At 42.0% G+C, this 21,839-nt stretch overlaps 1 protein-coding gene across 1 annotated transcript in view; it reads right to left on the bottom strand.

Annotated features, from left to right (window-relative positions):
* OPN5 (opsin 5) overlaps positions 1-21,187 on the bottom strand; it is a 32,401-nt gene extending 11,214 nt beyond the window's left edge. The window contains exons 1-4 of the mRNA XM_061397670.1: positions 21,038-21,187; positions 16,895-17,014; positions 13,022-13,192; positions 9,388-9,722 (exon numbers count right to left, since the gene is read on the bottom strand). Of these exons, the coding sequence (XP_061253654.1) occupies positions 9,388-9,722; positions 13,022-13,192; positions 16,895-17,014; positions 21,038-21,167 (756 nt within the window). The 5' untranslated portion in view covers positions 21,168-21,187. The remainder of the gene's footprint in view (positions 1-9,387; positions 9,723-13,021; positions 13,193-16,894; positions 17,015-21,037) is intronic.
* Between the last annotated feature and the right edge of the window lie 652 nt (positions 21,188-21,839).

Genomic DNA, 21,839 nt, shown 5'->3' with positions numbered 1-21,839 from the left:
CACTAGGAGGAAACAGCTCCCTGGGCAGGTCAGGGAGGCCTGAGGACAGCCTGGAATTTCACGGAGCAGAAGCTCTGGGCTCCAGCCTCCACTGGGCCCCCATCACCCTTCTGCCTTCCTGTCTCCACAGACATTGTTCTCTCGGTCCTCTCACCCAACCCCCAGAATTGCACACCCAGAAGCTACCTTGCAACACCCAGCCCACCCCCTCCACCCCCACCAATGCACACACGGGGCCACCAAACACAGGGGTCCCAGCAGGAATTCTGTTTACCTGGACGATGTCATCTGACCCAGCCCTGATCTGGTCACTGATACTGCACAGCTCGTTACTGATACTGTGCATCAGCTCTCAGGGTTCAAGCTGCACACGGCTGCCACTCTGACATCTGGGGCCAGGAGCCCGCCTCATTTGGGAGGCCACGGCACAGTGGCAGGGGGGACACACGGGGGACCTGAGGGTGGCACCAAGGTCCCCAGCTGGGCTCCATGGGCAGCATCGCCCACTTGCCCAACACTGAGCTGAGCTCCCTGTACTGTATAGTAGGCTCCCAAGAGCATCTGTTTTACACATGAGAGTGTATATATGTCAATCCCAGTCTCCCAGTTCACCCCTCATTCCCTGTCCCAACCATGTCCACACATCCATTCTCTTGAGGCACGGTATTAAGTCCTAGGAACACAAAATGAACCAAAAGACATGACTGTTACCCTCATGGGCCTTATTGACTAGTAGCAAAGACAGACATTGACTAAACAGTCACAAAATAGGTATGCAATTGCAAATTAATTTTAAATTGTGGCAAATTCTAATAGGAAAATGTACAAGCAACAATGAAACATTTATATAGGAGGACTTGAATTCAACTCAGAGACTGCTTCTATGGGAAAAAACATTTAAGCTAAGAACAAGTAAGAAGAACCAGAGAAAAGGAATTCATTAATTAGTTTAAAAAAGAAGTACAATTCAGCTTTCCCACCAACTGCCCTCAGAGTCCACATGGGGGTCCTCTGACTCTGAACCCTCAGTAATAAATAACATTCAATGAGCAATACTGAAGAGAAGCCTTTGAAGGAAGCAGAGGTTTTTGAGTTTTAAAAAGACTTCAGGGACTTCTGAAGTGGTCCAGTGGTTAAGACTTCTTGCTCCCAATGCAGGGGGCATGGGTTCGATCCTTGGTCAGGGAACTAAGATCCCATATGCCACCTGGCACAGCCAAAAAAAAACAAAGTTATCTTAAAAAGTCTTCACAGTCAATGTGAAAAAAAAAAAAAAACAAAGCAAAACAAAATACCTCCTTGGGCATAAAAAGGACAGAGGCCCTCAAGCCAGGGGTCAAGAGAACAGTTAACATTGATCAAGGTAATTATGTTAACACAGAGTATTCAATTATTTGTCATCCCAGAAATCCTGATTAAGCATCTCACAGATGCCAAGCACTGGAGAACTAGAGCAAATAGCACTTGCCCTCATCCAGCTACTGTCTTGTAAAAAAGAGCCACAAAGCTGTGTCATTCAAAAAGGGAATGTGCGACTTCCTTCATGGTCCAGAGGTTAAGACTGAGCTCCCAGTGCAGGGGCCATGGGTTCAATCCATGGTAAGGAAAGTTCCACAGGCCACAGAGAGTCACCAAAACAAAAGCCAACAAAAGTGGATATGCCAAGTGCTCTGATGGGCCACAGCAGAGGGACTTCAACAAGCCAGGAGGGATCAGAAAGGTTTTCTGCTAGAAATAAGAGACATTAAGAGACATCCAGGTGTCCACAGGATCTAGATATTAACTATAGGCCTGGGATATTGTGGATAATCTGTGTATTGTGTACATGCTCAGTCACTTAATTGTGTCCAACTCTTTGTGACCCTATGGACTATAGCCTGCCGGGCTCCTCTGTCCATGAGATTTTCCAGACAAGAATACTGAAGTGGGTTGCCATTTTGTCCTCCAGGGGATCTTCCCAACCCAGGGTTCAAACCCACATCTTCTGCATTGGCAAGAGGAATCTTTACCACTGAGCCACTGGGAAAGCCCTCAGTGTGTGTCAAGTGAATAATTATGAGGTACCAATATACACAGCACAATAATATACAGAAAAATTCATCAAAACTTCTCTTATTTCCTTCCTGTTACCCTACCATCCCCTTTGTTAAAGCAGCAGCAAAAGTGTTCACTGCAACAGCACAAAGGTTTTTACAAGCAGAAATGCCCAAAGAAGTAAAACATTCAGTTCTCAGCTTCCGAATTTCAAAATAGAAATTTGAAACTTACAAGAAAGGAAACAGTTGAGAGAAAAGGGTTTCGAGTGTGACAAAAATGACTTTGAGTATTTACTATCAGAGACGTGTAAGACTAGAGGCATTAAGCATACTTACTGTGTGGACATGTCAAAGGGATGTACATGGATTTAGGAGCCAGTTTTCCAAGCCCACAGTGAGTCAAGGGCCTGTAGCTCTTAGCAAGGGAGAACCTCAGAGGAGCTAGTAACTGACCTTGAGAAGCTGTCCTGAAAATACTCCACTAAACTAAGCACAGGGAGGAGCAATAGACTCTCAATACATTTGCAAGAGCAGAAAGCTCGTGCCTCACTTCCTAGGGTGCCAGCCAAGCTCCCAAAATCCACTCTGTGGGTTGCCACGGAAAGATGGGGAAGTAGCTCAAATTTCTAATGCGCCCAAAGAGCCCTTAACAGTTGAAAGAGATAGGATGCAAAGTGACCTATGACAATGAATGCCTGAGGCCAGAAGGAGCCAGGGTCAATAAATTGACAACAACCAAACCAAGAGCCCCACCCACGGGTCCCACAGAGTCACAGAGACCTCTCTGGAACTTACATAGAGTCTAGGAAGAGGCGGAAAACCTGATTCAACTGAATTTATCCTGATCCTGTAATGTTGTTTGTTTTACAAGGTCAAAGGCAGGCATAAAAATGAGATGGTACTGTGTCGTAGGAATACAAAGAGGTGTTTTGTTTTGTTTTGTTTTGTTCGTTTCTTTGTTTTTTGTTTTTCACTTTGCACACCTTTGCAATTTTGGTAATCTGTGAAATTTCACCCTGCTATAAAAGTCTGGCAAAACCATTTTTTAATTAATCAGAAGGAAATTATAATATGGAGAAAGATTTATAGCTAGAACATCCATATTTAAGCTGATGAGATCAGACTGGCAAAATGTAGGCCTAGATAATTACCCACCTAGAAATAATTAGAGGACATCAAAAATGAATGATTTTGATCCCATAATGCAGTGAAGTGGCCTTTAAGTAATAAGCTTTTAGACCAAGCCATTCTGGAGATCAGAAAGCGCCAAGCGAACAAGCAAACCCCTGATCCCAAGAGGTAGTTGAATGAGGACAAGGTTTCTAAAATTATGAAAAGGTCCAGTGAAGGTTTTTCTACTTATTTTTACTCGGTACAAAAAAAAAAAAAAACAGGATAAAAATTAAATAGTATTTTAAAACAGCTTAAATTTAGTAGAGAAGGTGCCACAGTAGAAAGATGTGTTTATTTTTCAATATGGGTTCAACTGTGACAATTTTTTTGCACAAATGAGAATAATTAGTGATGTATTTTTAGATTATATTGATACAGACATTATATATACAAATGAACTATAGATGTAATACATAATATTACATGTGTTAAGTGTCAGTTGTGTCCGACTCTTTGCAACCCCATGGACTGTAGCCTGCCAAGCTCCTCTGTCCATGGAATTCTCTAGGAAAGAATACTGGAGGAGTGGGTTGCCATCCCCTTCTCCAGGGAATCTTCTCGATCCAGGGATTAAACCCAGGTCTCCCACGTTGCAGGCAGATTCTTTACCATCTGAGCCACCATGGAAGCCCAATATATAATATAGACATCATATATAATATAGTATCATTTAGAATACATGTTAGAAACTACATATAAAATAAAATCATATACATACGTGCCTACAGTTTTCATTTAGCATCACTTTGGTTAATCCGGTCTTGGTGAGTCTGACTATTTGGTCTACTTAGCGCAGGTTAAGGAGAATGATAACAATATGTCAAGTTTGGGATTGACATATGCACACCACTATATTTAAAACAGATAACCAACAAGGACCTACTGTATAGAACAGGGGACTCTGCTCAAAAGTCTGAAATAAACTAAATGGGAAAAAAAATTGAAAAAGAATAGATACATATAGATGTATAGCTGAGTCATTTTGCTATACACCTGAAACTAACACAACATTGTTAATCAATTATACCCCAATATAAAATTTTAAAAAATTATATAAAAATAAATACAAAATGCATTAAACAGTGTACACTGCGCTTGCATGTGTATGCATAATGAGCTTCAGAAATTCTAACGAGCTGCCTACCCTCAAGAGTACACAAAGAACCAAATTCTAGAATGTTGGTAAAAACTGACTGTTAGTAGGTTGAGCTGAGGAATTCAACTAACAGGAGAGAGGCTGATGAGTAACAGACTCAGAGAAACAGGAGAAGGACCTCATGGGTAGGTGGATCCAGACTCACTGCTCAAGAGCAGCCAAACGTCTCAAAGCCAGTAACCCTGAGAGATGGAAAGAGGAGAGGATGTCATGTGACATCTCAGTAGCTTCATGACATGCCACACCACAGGGCTGCAAGGTTAACTGAGATCAGACACCCATGTGACAGACATTATCTTGTTCCCTGGGCATACCTTCACGAACTATTGAAAACAAACACTATCTCTTTTGTATTCACCCAGTTTCTAGAACAATGTATGCATGCTAGTTGCTTCAAGTCAAGTCTGATGCTTTGCAACCCTATGAAGTGTAGCCTGCCAGGCTCCTCTGTCCATGGGATTCTCCAGGCAAGAATACTGGAGTAGCTTGCCATGCCCCCCTTCAGGGGTTCTTCCCAACCCAGGGATCAAACCTGTGTCTCTTATGTCTCCTGCATTGGCAGGCAGGTTCTTTACTACTACTACTCGTGCCACCTGGGAAGCCCTCCTAGAACAATACTTGGTACCAAGTAAGATTTGGATGAAATGAAATCCACATTTAACTTGGATTAATTTATTGGCATTAATTTTTTTTTTTTTTTTTGGCATCACAGACAGGAGCTAAAGGAAGAATGGGAAATGAGGATCTTAATTCACGATCCTGCATTTACGGAAATATTTTTCTTACTTAACACCTGATTATAAGCTAGAAGTACATCATGATTCCTGATGCTGCATTTTTGTCCAGCATCTATTTTTAGGTTACTTTTGGCTCTATTTTAAGGTTATGAGTATAGATTTAGAATGATGAAAACTTCTTTCAGACTGCCTCCTACTCAAATGTGGAGTTTAGGGAGTAGAGATCAACTGGAACCATCAAGAATCTCTAGCTCAAGAGAATTCACTGGTGGTCCAATCCCTGGTTGGGGAACTAAGATCCCACAAGCCAGGTAATGAGGCCAAAGAGAAAATAAAAGAAAAAACTCTAGCTCACACTGCGCAACAAATAGGTCCTTGCACGACATTAAGAACTCTGAAATGGGGGAAGAAAACTATTATTCAGACAAAAATTTTGACTTAGTAGGAAGCTACCTATGGTCTGGAGGGAATTGTGTTATTCCAGGTTCCTGAGGCTAGCAGTCTCCAGGGTAGGTTGTAAGGAAACTTGAAGATGGTTATCAATCAACATGATGGATTGGGATACCAGAAGGATTAGAACTTCAGTGATTTTTTTTTTTTTTGACCCCACCATGAAGAATGTGGGATCTTAGTTCCCCAACCAGGAATTCAACCCACATTCCCCACACTTGAACCTTTGGAGTCTTAACAACTGAACCCACAGGGAAGTCCTTACATCAATTTTTATCTTTCAAATATAAGATAGAAACTAGAGTGTGCCAATATTAAAAACACCACATGGTAAAAAGACAACCCTCAGAATGGGAGAAATAGTAGCAAATGAAACAACTGACAAAGGATTAATTTCCAAATTATACAAGCAGCTCATACAACTCCCTGGTGGCTTAGACAGTAAAGCATCTGCCTGAAATGCAGGAGACTTGGGTTCAACCCCTGGGTCAGGAAGATCCCGTGGAGAAGGAAATGGCAACCCGCTCTAGTACTCTTGCCTGGAAAATTCCATGGATGGAAGAGCCCAGTGGGCTACAGTCCATGGGGTGGCAAAGAGTCAGACACGACTGAGCGACTTCACTTTCTTTTCATTTTCGTACAACTCAATACCAGAAAAACAAACAACCCAATCAAAAAGTGGGAAAAAGACCTAAACAGACATTTCTCCAAAGAAAACATACAGATGGCTAACAAACACATGAAAAGATGCTCAACATCGCTCATTATTCAGTTCAGTTCAGTTGCTCAGTCATGTCTGACTCTTTGTGACCCCATGAATGGCAGCACGCCAGGCCTCCCTGTCCATCACCAACTCCCAGAGTTCACTCAAACTCATGTCCATCGAGTCGGTGATGCCATCCAGCCATCTCATCTTCTGTCGTCCCCTTCTCCACCTGCCCCCAATCCCTCCCAGTATCAGGGTCTTTGCCAATGAGCAACTCTTCGCATGAGGTGGCCAAAGTACTGGAGTTTCAGCTTTAGCATCAGTCCTTCCAAAGAACACCCAGGACTGATCTCCATTAGAATGGACTGGTTGGATCTCCTTGCAGTCCAAGGGACTCGAAAGAGTCTGCTCCAACACCACAGTTCAAAAGCATCAATTCTTTGGCACTCAGCTTCCTTCACAGTCCAACTCTCACATCCATACATGACAACAGGAAAAACCATAGCCTTGACTAGATGAACTTTTGTTGGCAAAGTAATGTCTCTGCTTTTGAATATGCTATCTAGGTTGGTCATAAGTTTCTTGCCAAGGAGTAAGTGTCTTTTAATTTCATGGCTGCAATCACCATCTGCAGTGATTTTGGAGCCCAAAAAAATAAAGTCTGACACTGTTCCACTGTTTCCCCATCTATTTGCCATGAAGTGATGGGACCAGATGCCATGATCTTCGTTTTCTGAATGTTAAGTTTTAAGCCAACTTTTTCACTCTCCTCTTTCACTTTCATCAAGAGGCTTTTTAGTTCATTATTAGAGAACTAAATTTTGCTCATTATTAGAGAAATGCAAATCAAAACTACAATGAGATATCACCTCACACCAGTCAGAATGGCCATCATCAAAAAGTCTACAAACGATAAATGCTGGAGAGGGTGTGGAGAAAAGGGAACGCTCTTGCACTGTTGGTGGCAGTGTAAATTGATATAGCCACTGTGGAGGACAGTATAGAGATTCCTTTAAAAAACTAGGAATAAAACCACCATATGACCCAGCAATCCTATTCCTAGGCATAAACCCTGAGGAAACCAAAATTGAAAAAGACACATGCATCCCAATGTGCACTGCAGTACTATTTACAATAGCTAGAACATGGAAGCAAGCTAGATGTCCCTCGACAGATGAATGGATAAAGAAGGTATGGTATATATACACAATGGAATATTACTCAGCCATAAAAAAGAATGCATTTGAGTCAGTTCTGATGAGGTGAATGAACCCAGAACCCATTATACAGAGTGAAGTGAGTCAGAAAGAGAAAGATAAATATCATACTCTAATGCATATATCTAGAAGAATGGTAGTGAAGAATTTATTTACAGGGCAGCAATGGAGAAACAAACATAGAGAATAGACTATGGACATGGGGAGGGTGGGGAGAGGGTGAGATATATGCAAAGAGTAACATGGAAACTTACATTACCATATGTAAAATAGATAGCCAACGGGAATTTGCTGTATGGCTCAGGAAACTCAAACAGGGGCTCTGTATCAGAGGGGTGGGATGGGGCGGGAGATGGGAGGGAGGTTCAAAAGGGAGGGGATGTATGTATACCTATGGCTGATTCATGTTGAGGTTTGACAGAAAACAACAAAATTCTGTAAAACAATTATCCTTCAATAAAAAAATAAACTAAAAAAGAAAAGAAACAGAAAAAAAAAACAACTTGATGGTGCAACATGGCATTTATATTGAGATTGCTGAAAAATACTTTTCAATATAAAGGTGAGATGTGATGAAAGTGTACAAACCACTGCATTAGGCTTTACTTGAATTCCTATAGGTCAGGAAAGAAAAGAGGAGCTACAGTTTCTTTGGTCTTCCCTGGTGGCTCAAAGTGTCTGCCAATGCAGGAAATGCAGGAGACAAGGATTCAGTTCCTGGGTCGGGAAGATGCCCTGGAGAAGGACATGGCAACCCACTCCAGTATTCTTGCCTGCAAAATCCCATGGACAGAGGAAGCTGGCAGGCTACAGTCCATGAGATCACAAGAGTCGGACACAACTTAGAGACTAAACCGACCAACCAGTGGTTTCTTTACCATCTTCTACACACCAGATGACAGGATAATAGGCTTATTTCTTTGAATTCCCACCACAACCCAGAGAGACAGATGTTACTATTCCTGTTACACAAGATTCAAAGTATCTACCTCTGGGTCACAAGCCTTACAAAAAATCCAAACTCTTGTCTGTTTTCAAATTGTCTGCTCTTTTACAGAGCACCACAATATCTGATGGCTCAGATAGTAAAGAATCTACCTGCAATGCAGGAGACCTGGGTTAGATCTCTGGGTGGGGAAGATCCTCTGGAGAAGGGAATGGCTACCCATTCTTGCCTGGGAAATTCCATGGCCAGAGGAGCCTTGTGGGCTACATCCGTGGGGTTCCAAAGAGTTGGACACGACTGAGCAACACTAATATTTGAAGGACCGCCGACTCTGAGACTAGCATTTGCCAAGGCACTCAATGCTGCAGAAACTCCTCTTGTGCGAAGAACCCATAGGAAAGCAGACACAGTAAGCTCTTACTGTATAAATAAGGACCGTCTATAATCACACCTATCAAAGTCCATATGTGCCTGCCTGCTCAGTCACTTCAGTCATGTCCGACTCTTCGTGATCCTATGGACTATATAGCCCTCCAGGCTCCTCTGTCGGTGGATTCTCCAGGCAAGAATACCGGAGTGGGTTGCCATGCCCTCCTCCAGACCAAAGTCCATACGAAACATTAAATACTGTGAGGCATTTTATGAGTCACAAAAGTTATTATTCTTATTGGTGAAATAATGTTTAAAAATCAATAATATCCTATTCAATAGAGGAAATAAGCCCCCAGTAGATCCACTGTATAAATTTGGTAGATATTAAATGTGTGTGTGTGTGTGTATGTGTAAATGAGACTGAGATAGAGACAGAAGGGATACTATAAAGGTTTAAATAAATAAAACCAAGTTCAGAAGGATATAAACAGAGGGCATTTGAAGTTCTCCCAGTCTTCAACATTCCCTAGGTTCTTCACCCTGTGAAGTTTTAATTGATTACAGAACATGTCTATAAATTATGACTGCAGTTACCTTGGTCAATTTCACTTCCAGCACATGGCTGCTATGGATCCGACTGTCAAAATGAGCTACTTCTTTGGATGAGGACTTAACCTTGGCAATGATCTTCACATAGGAGAACACGATCACAGCCGTTGGGAGCAAGAGGCAGAAGAAGAGGATGTTCAGGATGAAAATCTGGCCCCCTACTGAGGCCTGGGCCAGCCACCAGTCCAGGGTGCAGGAAGTTCCGAAGGGCTCAGGTGCGTAGTCCCCTAGACCTACCAAGGGCATGGTGGTCCAGAAGGCAGCATAGGCCCAGATGACCGCCAGGCAGATGTAGGCGTGCTTTCTTTTCAGCCAAATCCCTGGAGGTGGAAGAAGAGCATTATCAGGATGTAATCTGCCCTCCACCCAGACACCTCCCCTCGACAGGTCAAATTCCACATCCAAAGAGTTGATCCATTGGATTCTGGGAGACGTGGTCAGTAACCAAAGCCGGAGGGAGAGTTGGGTGGAGGGAAGGAGAGCTCCAGAGCTTGGGCTCTTTTTCCAAGAGAATAAAACAGGAAGTGTTTTCACAGGGAAGGTTTTCTCTAGGCGTCTGGGAGCCTTGGGAGGGGGATGTGACAAAAGCTGGGGAGAGGTGGCGGTAAAAAGATGAGAGGAGGCTGAAGACGGTGGAAGATCTTGGGAAAATATCCAGAATGACCTTGGAGCTCCTATCCAGGATAAGAGGCTAACTGGTAGAATATATAAATGGAGCCTCAAAAAGCATGTGTTAAGGGTTCATCAGAGGTAGAGTCCTTTGGGGGAGAAATGAGAAGACACTGCTTGTGTCTAAAATATCCTTCTTCCAAAAAGCTTGTGTGCCTCTCACCTAAGAACTCGAGGAGTGGGGGTGGATGCCAGAGTCATGACGGTGTGGGGTGATGTTATAAGGGTTGGGTGAGAGCAGATTTTAACTCTTCCAATGTTATTAACACAACAGTCACACTCACAGCCAAAGGTGGAGAAGTGGGGAACCTAGGTAGAACATACCATGCTCTGCAAAGTAATTCTGTGAAAATATTTTCAGAAAAACAAAGGAAAAAAAAAAAACTCCATGTTTCAGCACTGGTTTCCATTAGCCAAAAGAGAATTCCAAGAGGCAGAAACAGTGCAGTCAGTGAAGGAAAGCTGTAAAGCACTAGTGATCATTTTACAAAGTTCAATACCACCACCAAAGACAGGTCAGCCTGCTCTAGGGCTTCAGCCTCTACAGGAAGTTCCCTCCGCCCCATTTATCGCCTGGAACCCAAAGAACCAGAGAGGTGACTCCTCCCTGCCTTGGGTTTTGGTAGCAGAGAAGAAATATCGAATCACATTTAATAAAAGCCAAATGATTTCTTCAGCACAGACTCTGCTTAGCGTCACGTGAGGTCTGGGAAAATCAGAAGGGCCTAATCCTTCTCATTTCTAGTATTTGACCCGCTTCACGTAACCTTTCCAGACGTCAGTGTTCTTAGCAGTAAAATGGAGGAAATAAAAATCTACTGCTTACAGATTTCGAGAAGGGTGAAATGAACCATGCCAGGTCTCCTTTGCAAACTATGAAGGACTACATTGACATGAATATTCACTCCTGTGTTTGTTTCATTTGGCACTAACAAGAAACGTAACAGATGGTTTCCTTCGTCTCTATTTTTTTTCAAATAGACATCATCATAAAATGCAAATCTCATGGACCCACCAGATAGGAGTAACAATCAGGTAGCCACGATATCTGTCAGCTCTTGGTTATCCATTATAACGCAGAAAACATTGGCACGGATAATTATATAAATTTACAGGAACGTGCATAAGCATATGTAGAAGCGTTTACAGTGAGGGTTGCTTGGTGAGGTGTTTTATACTTACATTCGGTTATGGTGAAAGGCTGTCAAGTACAGGAGGGAGTAGATTAGTAGATTGGTTCTGTGATGCTCCAGCAGTCAGAACTAGGACCAATGGGTGGAGGTTACTGGGAAGCAGTTTTGTCTCAATATAAGGAATAACATTGTAACAACCAGAGCAGACCAATCAGAGAATGGGCTGCCTTGTGCAGTAGTAAGCTCCCCGTCACTGGTCACTGGAATTACTCAAGAAGAGGCCAGGTGGCTGTCTGTCAGGGACGCCTTAAAACACTTTATCCCATTGCATGGGGGAAAGGTCTACATGGCCCCAAGCGACTTCCTAATTCCAACATTCCAAGATACCGTGTGGAGGGTTTAATTGTGCAACAAATCAAATGATGAACCAGACTATCGAGAATCAATCTTAGAGGAAGCTGGAAAGCATATACAGTGCCCATGGGAGTTGTGCCCTGCGGTGATTCTGGGGAGTGAGCAACATTATCTCTATATTGGACCCGAAGCCTGAAGTCAAGAAAATATTTAAAAAGCAGAGACATTGAGGTTTAGTATTCCTCAAATATCTTCAGGAAATTGAACTTTTTGCTTCTTCATCTGTAAAATCTACTTGATATGATCAAAATTTACTTGATATGATCAAAAATAAGTGTATAGAAAAAAATTGACTCTGATATCATCCAGAATAGGTATAATTGTATTTTTTGTATTTTATTGGAATTTTTGATTCAAATTATTTCTATTGCAGATTCTAAACTGTTAGAAAAAGCGATGCAAAATTTTTCTCAAAGATGAGCGCTGGATGGTGCACGCATTGGACCGTGACCCTATCCCCCACCCCAACCTCCTGTATATTTTGTTTTTAATTTAGGATTGCAAGCTTTTAAAATATAAAGAAAAATTCTACCCCATTGAGAGTGTCACATCAACTTGATCTTTCCCATTCTGGGCTCCAGGCCATGTTCTGTCTCCATGGTCACAATCACCAAGCTGATTGAGACTGATGAGCAAAGCAGTGTAGCATGAACCAGTATCATTCTCTGGCTGCACCTAGTTTTCAATATTAAATTTAAAGGGCCAAATGCATCTCTTTCGGGTTCAATAATTTTTCCAGAAGCCCAAGAAGCCAAAGTATTACAAATTTATTTTTCACATTGTAGAACGGTCTTATCATTAAAATCTGATCACTAGCCTCTGAAAGTGTGTTTATGGCTGGCTCACCCCTAACCGATTCTCTTACCCACTGCTCTTTCTACATACCAAGACCACAAAAAGAATGTTGGCTGGTATTTCGTATGTGTGTCCTTTCCTGCAGGCTTGGTTCTCTAACCTGGAGGAGAATTCCTCATCTCTGCAGCCACAGGGAGCCTGAGTGCTAAAGGAGAATCAGAAAAATCTTTCCATATAATTATACTTACTACACAGGGAAACAGCTAAAACATCTTGGACCCAATATCCTTTCAGTGCATTTTATTTCTTTTGCTTACATTGCGTAACACAGTAAAAGCTTACACACTTTATACAAAGAGATGATACTTTCATAAAAGCATCGTAGCGAAACACCAGACATTCCTATAAAAAACAGTATTGAAAGAAACCTACATGGACACAGGTTCGAGTCTTTAAGTGTAAGTTAGAACAAGATGGGCTATGAGTAGAAATACTCCTGGTCTCTCAGTGTATTCATAATCTTTGTTTATTATCTCTGGGTAAAACATGTACCGCTCTGACAATCCACCTAGATTCGACTCTCAGGGAATAGAAACCTTCCTACTTACCATATGATAAATAGCAGATTTTCAGGTATCGGTCCAGGCTGACAGCAGTCATAGTGATAAGGCTTCCACAGCCAAAGAAAAATCCAGCCCATCCATACCAGCGGCAGCCAATCCAGCCGAACACCCAGCGGTGACAGAAGCAAGAGATGATGGTGAACGGTTTGCCTACAACTAGAGCGCCAAGTGACTTGTCAAGGGACGTTCCCTCCGGTTAAACTTTACCCCGCCCACCCAACTCGCTGCGGAGTCTTATCCTAGGCAGACAAGAGGGAGCTATTTTGGGAAACGTTAGGTCCAATTTGTTTACAACCAGACCCGGATCTCTAGGATTTAAACTATTTATCCCTTCAGCCTTCATCAGCTTGTTTTGTTTGTTACTTTCTAGAAAGTAGTCTTCTATTTTAATTCACACCCTGCACCCTCCTTATCCCGTATATAGTCAATCTTCCCCCTCCTTGAAGAGAACTGCTGAGGAAGCTTTCCAATGCCTGTATCTGATTCTGAAGACGGTTCCCCAACATTCATGCATCAGAAAACCCAAGTAACTGACATTCACAGCCTGCAAATGCTGGCCCCTCCCACCCTTCCCAGGTGTACCCTCCCTTGATACACTGTTAATTCAATCAAGTAACTCATCTTTATTGGGTGCTTTTATAAGCTAGACACACATCACCTCTAGCTGTCTACACAGCCGGTGCCATACTCCAACTAACTAGACTGAGCACCTTCATCTCAGAGCTTTCTAATCCTGTTGGGTCTATACTCCATTGTCAGTAGGGAAACCCAATGTAAAAGAGTTCTCGTTTTGTTCAACAAATAATTATTTTATGCTCATTATGTATATGGTGCTAGAGGACAATGTGGAGATCAAGATTAACAGATTCATTTTTAACAGAGGAGACCAAACAATAATTTGTAAGATACGATATGATGGAATGATGGCTCATGATGAGTGGAGGGAAGAAAAATGAAACAGACAAAGGAGAGAGACAGAATCTGCTGTTTTCAGTCAGATCAGAGAAGACCTCTCTGTGAATGTGAGGTGTAGGTAGATGTTAATTAGTGGCCCAGAACTCGAGCAAACATTTAAAGGGAAAATATTCTAGGCAGGGACAACAGCAAACTCAGAGTTTGAGCTAAGGGTCTGCTGGGTGGTGCTAAAGGCAGCCAAAAAAGGCAATTGACAGTGACTTGATGGAGGTGCCTGGGATCCATCAGCAAAAAAGATATGTTAGGCTTCTGTCTAGAGTGGAGCCTTTAACAAACCTCTGGGATGTCATCTAGAACCTTTGGGATGTCAAACCGTTTTTTAAATTTTTATTTGTTTGTGTGTTTGTTTGTTTGTTTTTGGCTGCACTGGGTCTTTGTTACTGTGTGCGGGCTTTTTCTAATTGCAGGAAGTGGGGGCTACTCTCTAACTGTGGTGCTCAGGCTTCTCATTGCCATGGCAGGCTCTAGAGCTCAGGGGGCTCAGGAGTTGTAGCATACGGGCTTAGTTGCCCCAAGGCATGTAGAATCTTCCCAGACCAGGGAACGAACCCATGTCCCCTGTGTAAGCAGGCATATTTTCAACCACTGGATCACCAAGGAAGTCCATGCCAAAGGGATTTGATGAATGTTTTGGAAATGTCTCTCCTCAAACCCAGCTGCACATTAAAATCACTGGAGGATTTTTTTGTTTTGCTTTGCTTTGCTTAATTTTAAATATCAGTGTCCAGAGTTCCAACCCCCAAATAATCTGATTTAATTTATCTCGAGAAAGCTAAGCCATCACAGTATATTTTTTATTTCCCCAGGTGATTGTGATACATATTCATGATTGAGAGCCATTGATATTTAAACAACAAATATTAGTTGTATAGATGAAACACATCTGGCCTCTAGGATGTGTTTTTCAAGGTGCTTTATAATGTACATATTAAAGCAAGGAAAAAATTTAAAAGACATAAACATTTTTAAATTAAATTAAAAAAGAGAGAACGAGAGAGAGTGAGAGATCCAGAGGTTGGAAAAAATGGTCTGAGTTGATCAGAGAAAACTAACCCATGGAAGAAAATGCTTCCTGGTGAATTACTCTAAGAGACATGCAGAGCAGGTGGTTTATACAGCCCTAGAGCAGACCTGCTTGGCTGAAAGTATTTTCAATGGACCCAGCCAATTATGCATGCTGTATGCACTCAATCACTTCAGTCATGTCTAACTCTTTGGGACCCTGTGGACTGTTGCCAGCCAGCTTCCTCTGTCCATGGGATTCTCCAGGCAAAAGTACTGGAGTGGGTTGCCATGCCCTTCTCCAGGGGATCTTCCCTACCCAGGATTGAACCTGCATCTCCTGCATTTCAGGCAGATTCTTTACCGACTGAGCTACCTGGGAAGCCCCAGACTAGTCTAATTCAAATGTAAGCATTTGTCCGCTACAAGTGAAGGATGTGGCTGAACTGGCAGGTTTCAGTCAAGCATCACTAGGGGGCAGCATGGTGAGCTGAGCGGGAGCGCGATTATTCATGTTGCGACACCGCCATCGTGTGTCCAAATGGAAAATGGCACTCATTTTGCAGTCTCGCAAATCACCCCCAGGCGCATCTTAACTTATTTTCACAGAAAGGGGCCAGTGCTGTCGTGCTCCCCTTAGTATGCATGTGTATTTCCCAAAGAGCTGACGATATTTCAGCCTGTCCATGCTGACAAAAGTCTTCCCAAATAACCAAAATCATCCAAACTCAGTAAGAGGGCAGCACATCCGCTGCTGTGTGATAAATAGTGACTCAGTGGATCAATACTTATCACTGAGCCATGTTTTTAGAGATTGGCAGTAGCAGAAAAATCTACTTATGAAGAGAGAAACAAATACCAGGAAATATTTTTTAAAGGATGCTTAGATGGGAAACTGCTAAAATATTTCTGGTGGAAAGACAAGTTGATGTGTGCTATTCAAACTCTATTTCCCCAATTCTAGTAACTTAAGACTACATGCTACGTAGCAGAAAATAGGAATCCAAAGACATATTTGTGTGTATCTAGGCAACACTTAGATTGTATAGATGAACCCAAAAGGAGGTGACTTACCCCCAAATCATTCATATTTGTAAAAATGAATTACAGTTAAAGACAAATTGTCTTCCAGTTCCTCCTTGCTGGGTAATCAGAGAGGCCAAAAAAGCAAGAAATAAACCAGGGGTTCAAAATTTTGGCTGCACAACAAATTTACCTGGAAGCTTTAATTTTCTAATCCTAAATAACCTGATGTCAGAGTAACATTCTCAACCAATTAAATAAAAATTTCTGGGTATGAAACTCAGCCATAAGTTGTTGTTCTTGTTTTAAGTTCCCCAGGTGATATTTTTGTGCAGCCAAATTCAAGTGCTATTGACTAAAAGTTTCCTGTTCTTGCACTCAGTCCCTAAGCCACACTTAAGTATGTCATTACAAGGGCAGCCCTCCCTCCTTCCTAGACCTAGACTCACCTCTCAGATTCATCTTTTAGCCTAAGACCGTACTCCCCTGATGCTTAACAGATTTCCATAAGAGTGGGAGGGATGTGACAGAGCTCAAAATAGTGATCTACAGCCTGTCTGTAAGTTTGTTTTTGGAATCACTTAGCCCCGTACAGTATGAGGTATCTGAAGCATCACGTATCATTTCAAATTGTATCCTCAGCATCTAACACACCTGCCACACTGAAAGGACTCAATACACACTAAATGGACAATCTCCATAGCCAGACAACACTCTGCTGACTTACCACAAATTCTGCAAAGATGACTTGTGAAAAGAGAAGCAAAAGAAGCTGAGGGTAGGTTGATCTGTGAGTCCATGAGGACTTTATAACTGGGCATTGAAACCCTCAAAGGAGAAACGGCATGGCAGTGTTACCTGAAATCCCCAGATCACAGATTGCTAAATTGACAGTCATTATTTCCGCAGGTCTCAGCTTCTTTTTTCGTCTAGAAGACATATAAAGGACATACCCATTTCCAAACGTGGACAGAATCCCTACAAGGAAAAATAGAAATTTCCATCATTAAGACTAGGATTTAGAGCTGCCTCGGATATGAAACACTTCTCAATTTCAAAAATGGACACCATTGATTTAAGAGGGTAGTGAGAGGACTCTAAATAAAAATCTAAGTTAAGAAGATGAAATAAAAAGCATGAGGTGTAAGTGACAGGCGAGGAATGGGTTGCCTCCAAAAAGGATAGGAGTCAGGGGTTATTAAACTGCACTTACCCAGAAAAAGGAGCCACTGATTTCCCAGTGAAGCTCAGGAGGGTGAGGGAATCCCCATGGTCAGTACTTGTACTAGCCCCCAGGATGGAGCATCTCCTTAGCCATCTTTAGAGTACTGGCTTTATAGAAAAAACTCCTTCCCTCTGATGAGAAGGGTGAACCCCTTGGCTATCAGCAAATTCTGAAGACGAAGTGACCCAAACAAACTGAGGTGCTTTCACTCTCCTTGTGGACTCCTGAGGGGGAACTGGCATTCAGGAGTGGCAGAGGCCAGACTAGGTTGGCATGGCCCCCTGCAAGGACAGGGTTCATCTCCTGGAGACACATCCAGGGCTTTTTGCATCCTGCGGACATGGACGTTGGATGTCTGCCACTGCTACTGGAGTAGGCACGGAGGGGAAGTGGGTGACAATTGGTAACGTGGGCTCTCCCCCTCCCACCAAAGGGAGAGAAGGTGGCCGTCAACCCACCAACCTACCAACAATGGTATCAATGTGTTCCCACTTTTAATATCCTTTTATTAATGACTGATCAGCTTTGGCATTACAATGATAACTGTTCAAAAGCTCTTGCAAACCCAGTTTAAATCCAAAAAGACCCAATCCCTACTGACTTTAGTGAAGAAAAGAATACACCTACTTCCATAGCTTAACATGTAGAGTAGATTTCTTCAGGAATTCTTGCTTCATAGCTGTGTATAAATGAGAATCTGGTACAGCTGCCTTTAGTAGTAAGGAATAAGGAGAGTATTAACAGGAGAAACCCAGATTTTTCTATCTTAACTTCTACTTCTCCACCACAATTCATTTGAGGGGCAGCCGTGTGTTTCACAGCTGGGTGTTTCAGCTGATGGTATGAAACCAGCAGGCACTAACTGCTTCGTGCTCTTAGGAAATTGTGAATTCCAGGCGTCAGATCGGCCTTGTGGGCCATTAAAACCTCTTTAGCTTTCTTAAGACAGAAGAGGCAAAAAATAGGAGAGACTGTGGAGATTCCAGAGCAAACCAACTGCAATGAAACCCAGGTCTCATTCAAGGGAACCAGCTAGCAAGGCGCACTGGGAAATTAAAAAGTGACAACATGGCTGGAAAAATTACAAACACGTGGCTTCTACTTCATATCCAAAAAGATTAAAAGCAGTAACTATGCATTTGATACACAAAGATCATTTAAACATCCTTTGTCTTTTTCTTCTGAGAATACTGAATTTCTTACTTTTCCTTTCTCAAATTATTTTTACTACTGATTCATTAAGGCTTCACCCAGTGCCCAAAGCTTATCAAAAAAATAGTCAACTCTCTACAAGCTACATATAAATTGTTCTCACAGGCAATCTCCCCTAGGGGAATATTAACAGAACACAAGCTTATTTTTAATGAGAGTTAAAAGGAGAAGAAGATGAAGAAGGTAAAAGCTAAAGCAAGGGGGACTTTTTTGATGATGACAATCCTGACTCTTTCTATGAATACAAAAATGTTAGATCTTGTGTATAGACCCTTGATGAACTAAGTGTTTCTAGTAAAAGAACAGAGGATGGAAATGGGTCTCTTGTTTATTTCTCCTCTATTCCAAACTCACATTATTTTTTCATCTTCCAGTTTTCCTTAAGACTTCTAGTATTTCACAAGAATTTCACTCTACTGGTTCCTTAAAAGAATCCGGGCACATCCTTACACCTGTCCTAGAAGTGGGGGAATCAGGCGCAGAACCAGGCCCAAAACTGGGTCAAGGATGAGTCCAGCCTCCCCTTCCCTCCAGCCGAATCTGGCTGCACCCTGAACAGAGACCTGGGAACATACGTTTGGTCCCACCTTCGACTCCCTGAGTCATCTGAGGCTCCCTTTGTTCCTGGATTCTTTGGGGACCTCTTTTCCTGGAGCCTCCTCAGTTCCTCCACTTGAATATTACAGTAGATTTTCCTTCAGACCCCTAAACATCCTATTTTGTGTCATCTGGAGATATCTGTCAGGTTACAGATGCTACTTTGTAATTCATTCCTCACAACTGATTGAGACAAATTCTATTTATAAGATGTCTATTTTTCTGTCTTTTCTGATCACTGAAGGTACTTACGTTTAATAAAAATGCAATGTGGATTTTACTACCAGATAGTCTCTGTGTGGGCAGAGGGCAGTTTGCCCATTATGTTCACAGCTGTGTTTCCAGCAGCATAAACAGTGGCAAAGGATGGGCCCTTTGCCCATTCAGTTGTGTTTGAAAGGATGTGGAGGTCCATTTATAAGAAACAGAATTTAAGTCAGTATGATAATAACTAATAACAAAACCAAGGACTCAGGAAAACCCTTTGCAGTAGAATTTCTAATTCAATTTCATTAATTCCTTTTCCTCAAGCACTGACCATAGAGGGGTCTCCAGACTTTTCTAATGAGTTTGGCTAATTTCAGGAGGTTAAATGAAAGTCTTAGCCAGTAATAAGTAGATGAGAAAGAGAGATGGGAGGAGGAAAGAAGGGGAAAGGAGAGAAAGAAAGAAATTGAGAAAGCTTGACCCAACATGTAAAAAGATTAAAGGCAGACACATCTAAAGACGTAACCCACCTGCACGCTGGTTACCCAAATTTAAAACAATGATTTTAAATGTAAGAAAAATATTACGGTTGAATCTAATTACCTAGACTGGTGCTGTCCAATAGAAATATAATGGAAACCAGAAATATGAGTCACATACATATTTAATTTTTTTCTGGTAGTCATATCAAGCAAAATAAAAATATTACTATTTATTTTGAAAATATATTTATTTAACCTAATGGGTTAGCTGTATGTGCTACGCTAAGTCGCTTCAGTTGTGCTCAACTCTGCATGACCCTACAGATTGTGGCCCGCCAGGCTCCTCTGTCAATGGGATTTTCCAGGCAAAAATACTGGAGTGGATTGCCATGCCCTCCTCCAGGGGATCTTCCCAAACCAGGGATCGAACCGGCATTTCTTGGTCTCTTGCACTGAAAGGCAGGTTCTTTACCACTAGCACCACCTGTAGCCGATTGTTTAAAATTATTAATGAGCTATTTTACATTATTTGTTCTGGTCCTGTGTTTTCAGTATCTGATTTCTATTTACACTACACATGTCTCAATTTGGAGAAGTTAGAAGTACTGAGGAGCCACTTGCGGCCACCACGCTGGATGCCAAAGCCAGGAAGAAGATGCACCACGCTGTGGATCAGGCACAGAAACTTTAGACCCTGGACTGACTTCCACTTATTATTCAGACATTTTTTCAACTCTCACCAAAATCACTTGGTGATGCTGTCATGGCCAGACTTGACTTCAGGTGAAGCAAACTCAGTATGATCCTCCTGACGGTAGCTTGGGGACAGAGTTCCCTCCGTTGCAAAAAACAGAGGCTAAACTGGATGTATTTTAAGGTCCATTCTGAGCCTATACTCTTAGCATCACATCAAGAACACTTTTCAAAAAGTAAAAGCACTCTATTTTAAATAAGATCTCCTTATCATTAATTTTATTACTCGGTGGACAAACCTACTACCAAAGCAATCAAAATGAAATAGTCTCAAGATAAATTATTTTGCTGTAAAGCTTCTCGGATTATCGAGGGAATATTTATTCCTAATAATAAAGATAATGGAGTCGTTTCTATGAAACATAAAGGCCGGATGCCACCCGTTTTTCCTGCTTCCTCCCACTCTTCATCTCAAAATATACACTTAAGTGTTGGCATCTTTGTGCAAAGTCAAGATAGCAGCCTATGAATTTTCTAGATGCAGCCTTTGCACAGAAAAAAAAAAAAAAAAACAAGGAAACTTACCAATGATTGTTAAGTAAAAGCCAGCCACTAAATCCGCTTCCCAGGAAAGCTTGGAAGCAAAGGGATCCCCATCGCGAAGATACGGAGGCCGGCGCTCGTCCGGGGGTGGGGCCGTGTGGTTCAAAGCCATGCTCTCCTCCAGCGCAGCGGTCTGAAAGGCAGACGCGTGCAGGTCACAAGAGCCCAGAAGAAGCCCGCCCGACCCATCTCACGGCCGTGCCCCCAGCTTTAAAATGAAAATCAAGTTCGCAGGGTCATGCTTGAGTCTCTAATAACTGGTGAACACTTGCGTGTTTTTCTTCCACTATCCACATTTGTCAATATTCAATTCGCCAGTGTGTAGGCTATCCAAGTGTCTGTTATTTCCTTCCCACTGCCACCCAGTTTGTGCCACTTCACACCCTCCTTGGGTGAATAAGAGGCTGAAGGCCAAATCTCATCCATTTTACTACTTCTGGCAATTTTTTTTTAACTTTTAAACTTTTTACTTTATATTAGAGTATAGCCGATCAATAATGTAGTGATAATTTCAGGTGGAGAGGAAAAGGGCTCAGCCAAACGTAGAGTATCCATTCTCCTTGAAATTCCCTTCCCATCCAGGCTGCCACATAAGGCTGCTTCTCACAGTTTTTGTAAAGGTCTGAGCCAAGAAAAGATGTGGTTTGGATACACACACACATATATGCACACACACATATGAGATATTTAATCAATATTTATTAAAATCCTATCAATATATAAAATATTTTAATTTGCCAGAGTATAGTGGGTTTTTATTTATCCAAAGTGCCCAGAGGAGCAT

The sequence above is a fragment of the Bos javanicus genome, chromosome 23 (genome assembly GCF_032452875.1).
Source record: "Bos javanicus breed banteng chromosome 23, ARS-OSU_banteng_1.0, whole genome shotgun sequence".
NCBI classification, from domain to species: domain Eukaryota; kingdom Metazoa; phylum Chordata; class Mammalia; order Artiodactyla; family Bovidae; genus Bos; species Bos javanicus.
The sequence above is the reverse complement of the archived record's forward strand: the minus strand, read 5'-3'. Positions and strand labels throughout refer to the sequence as shown.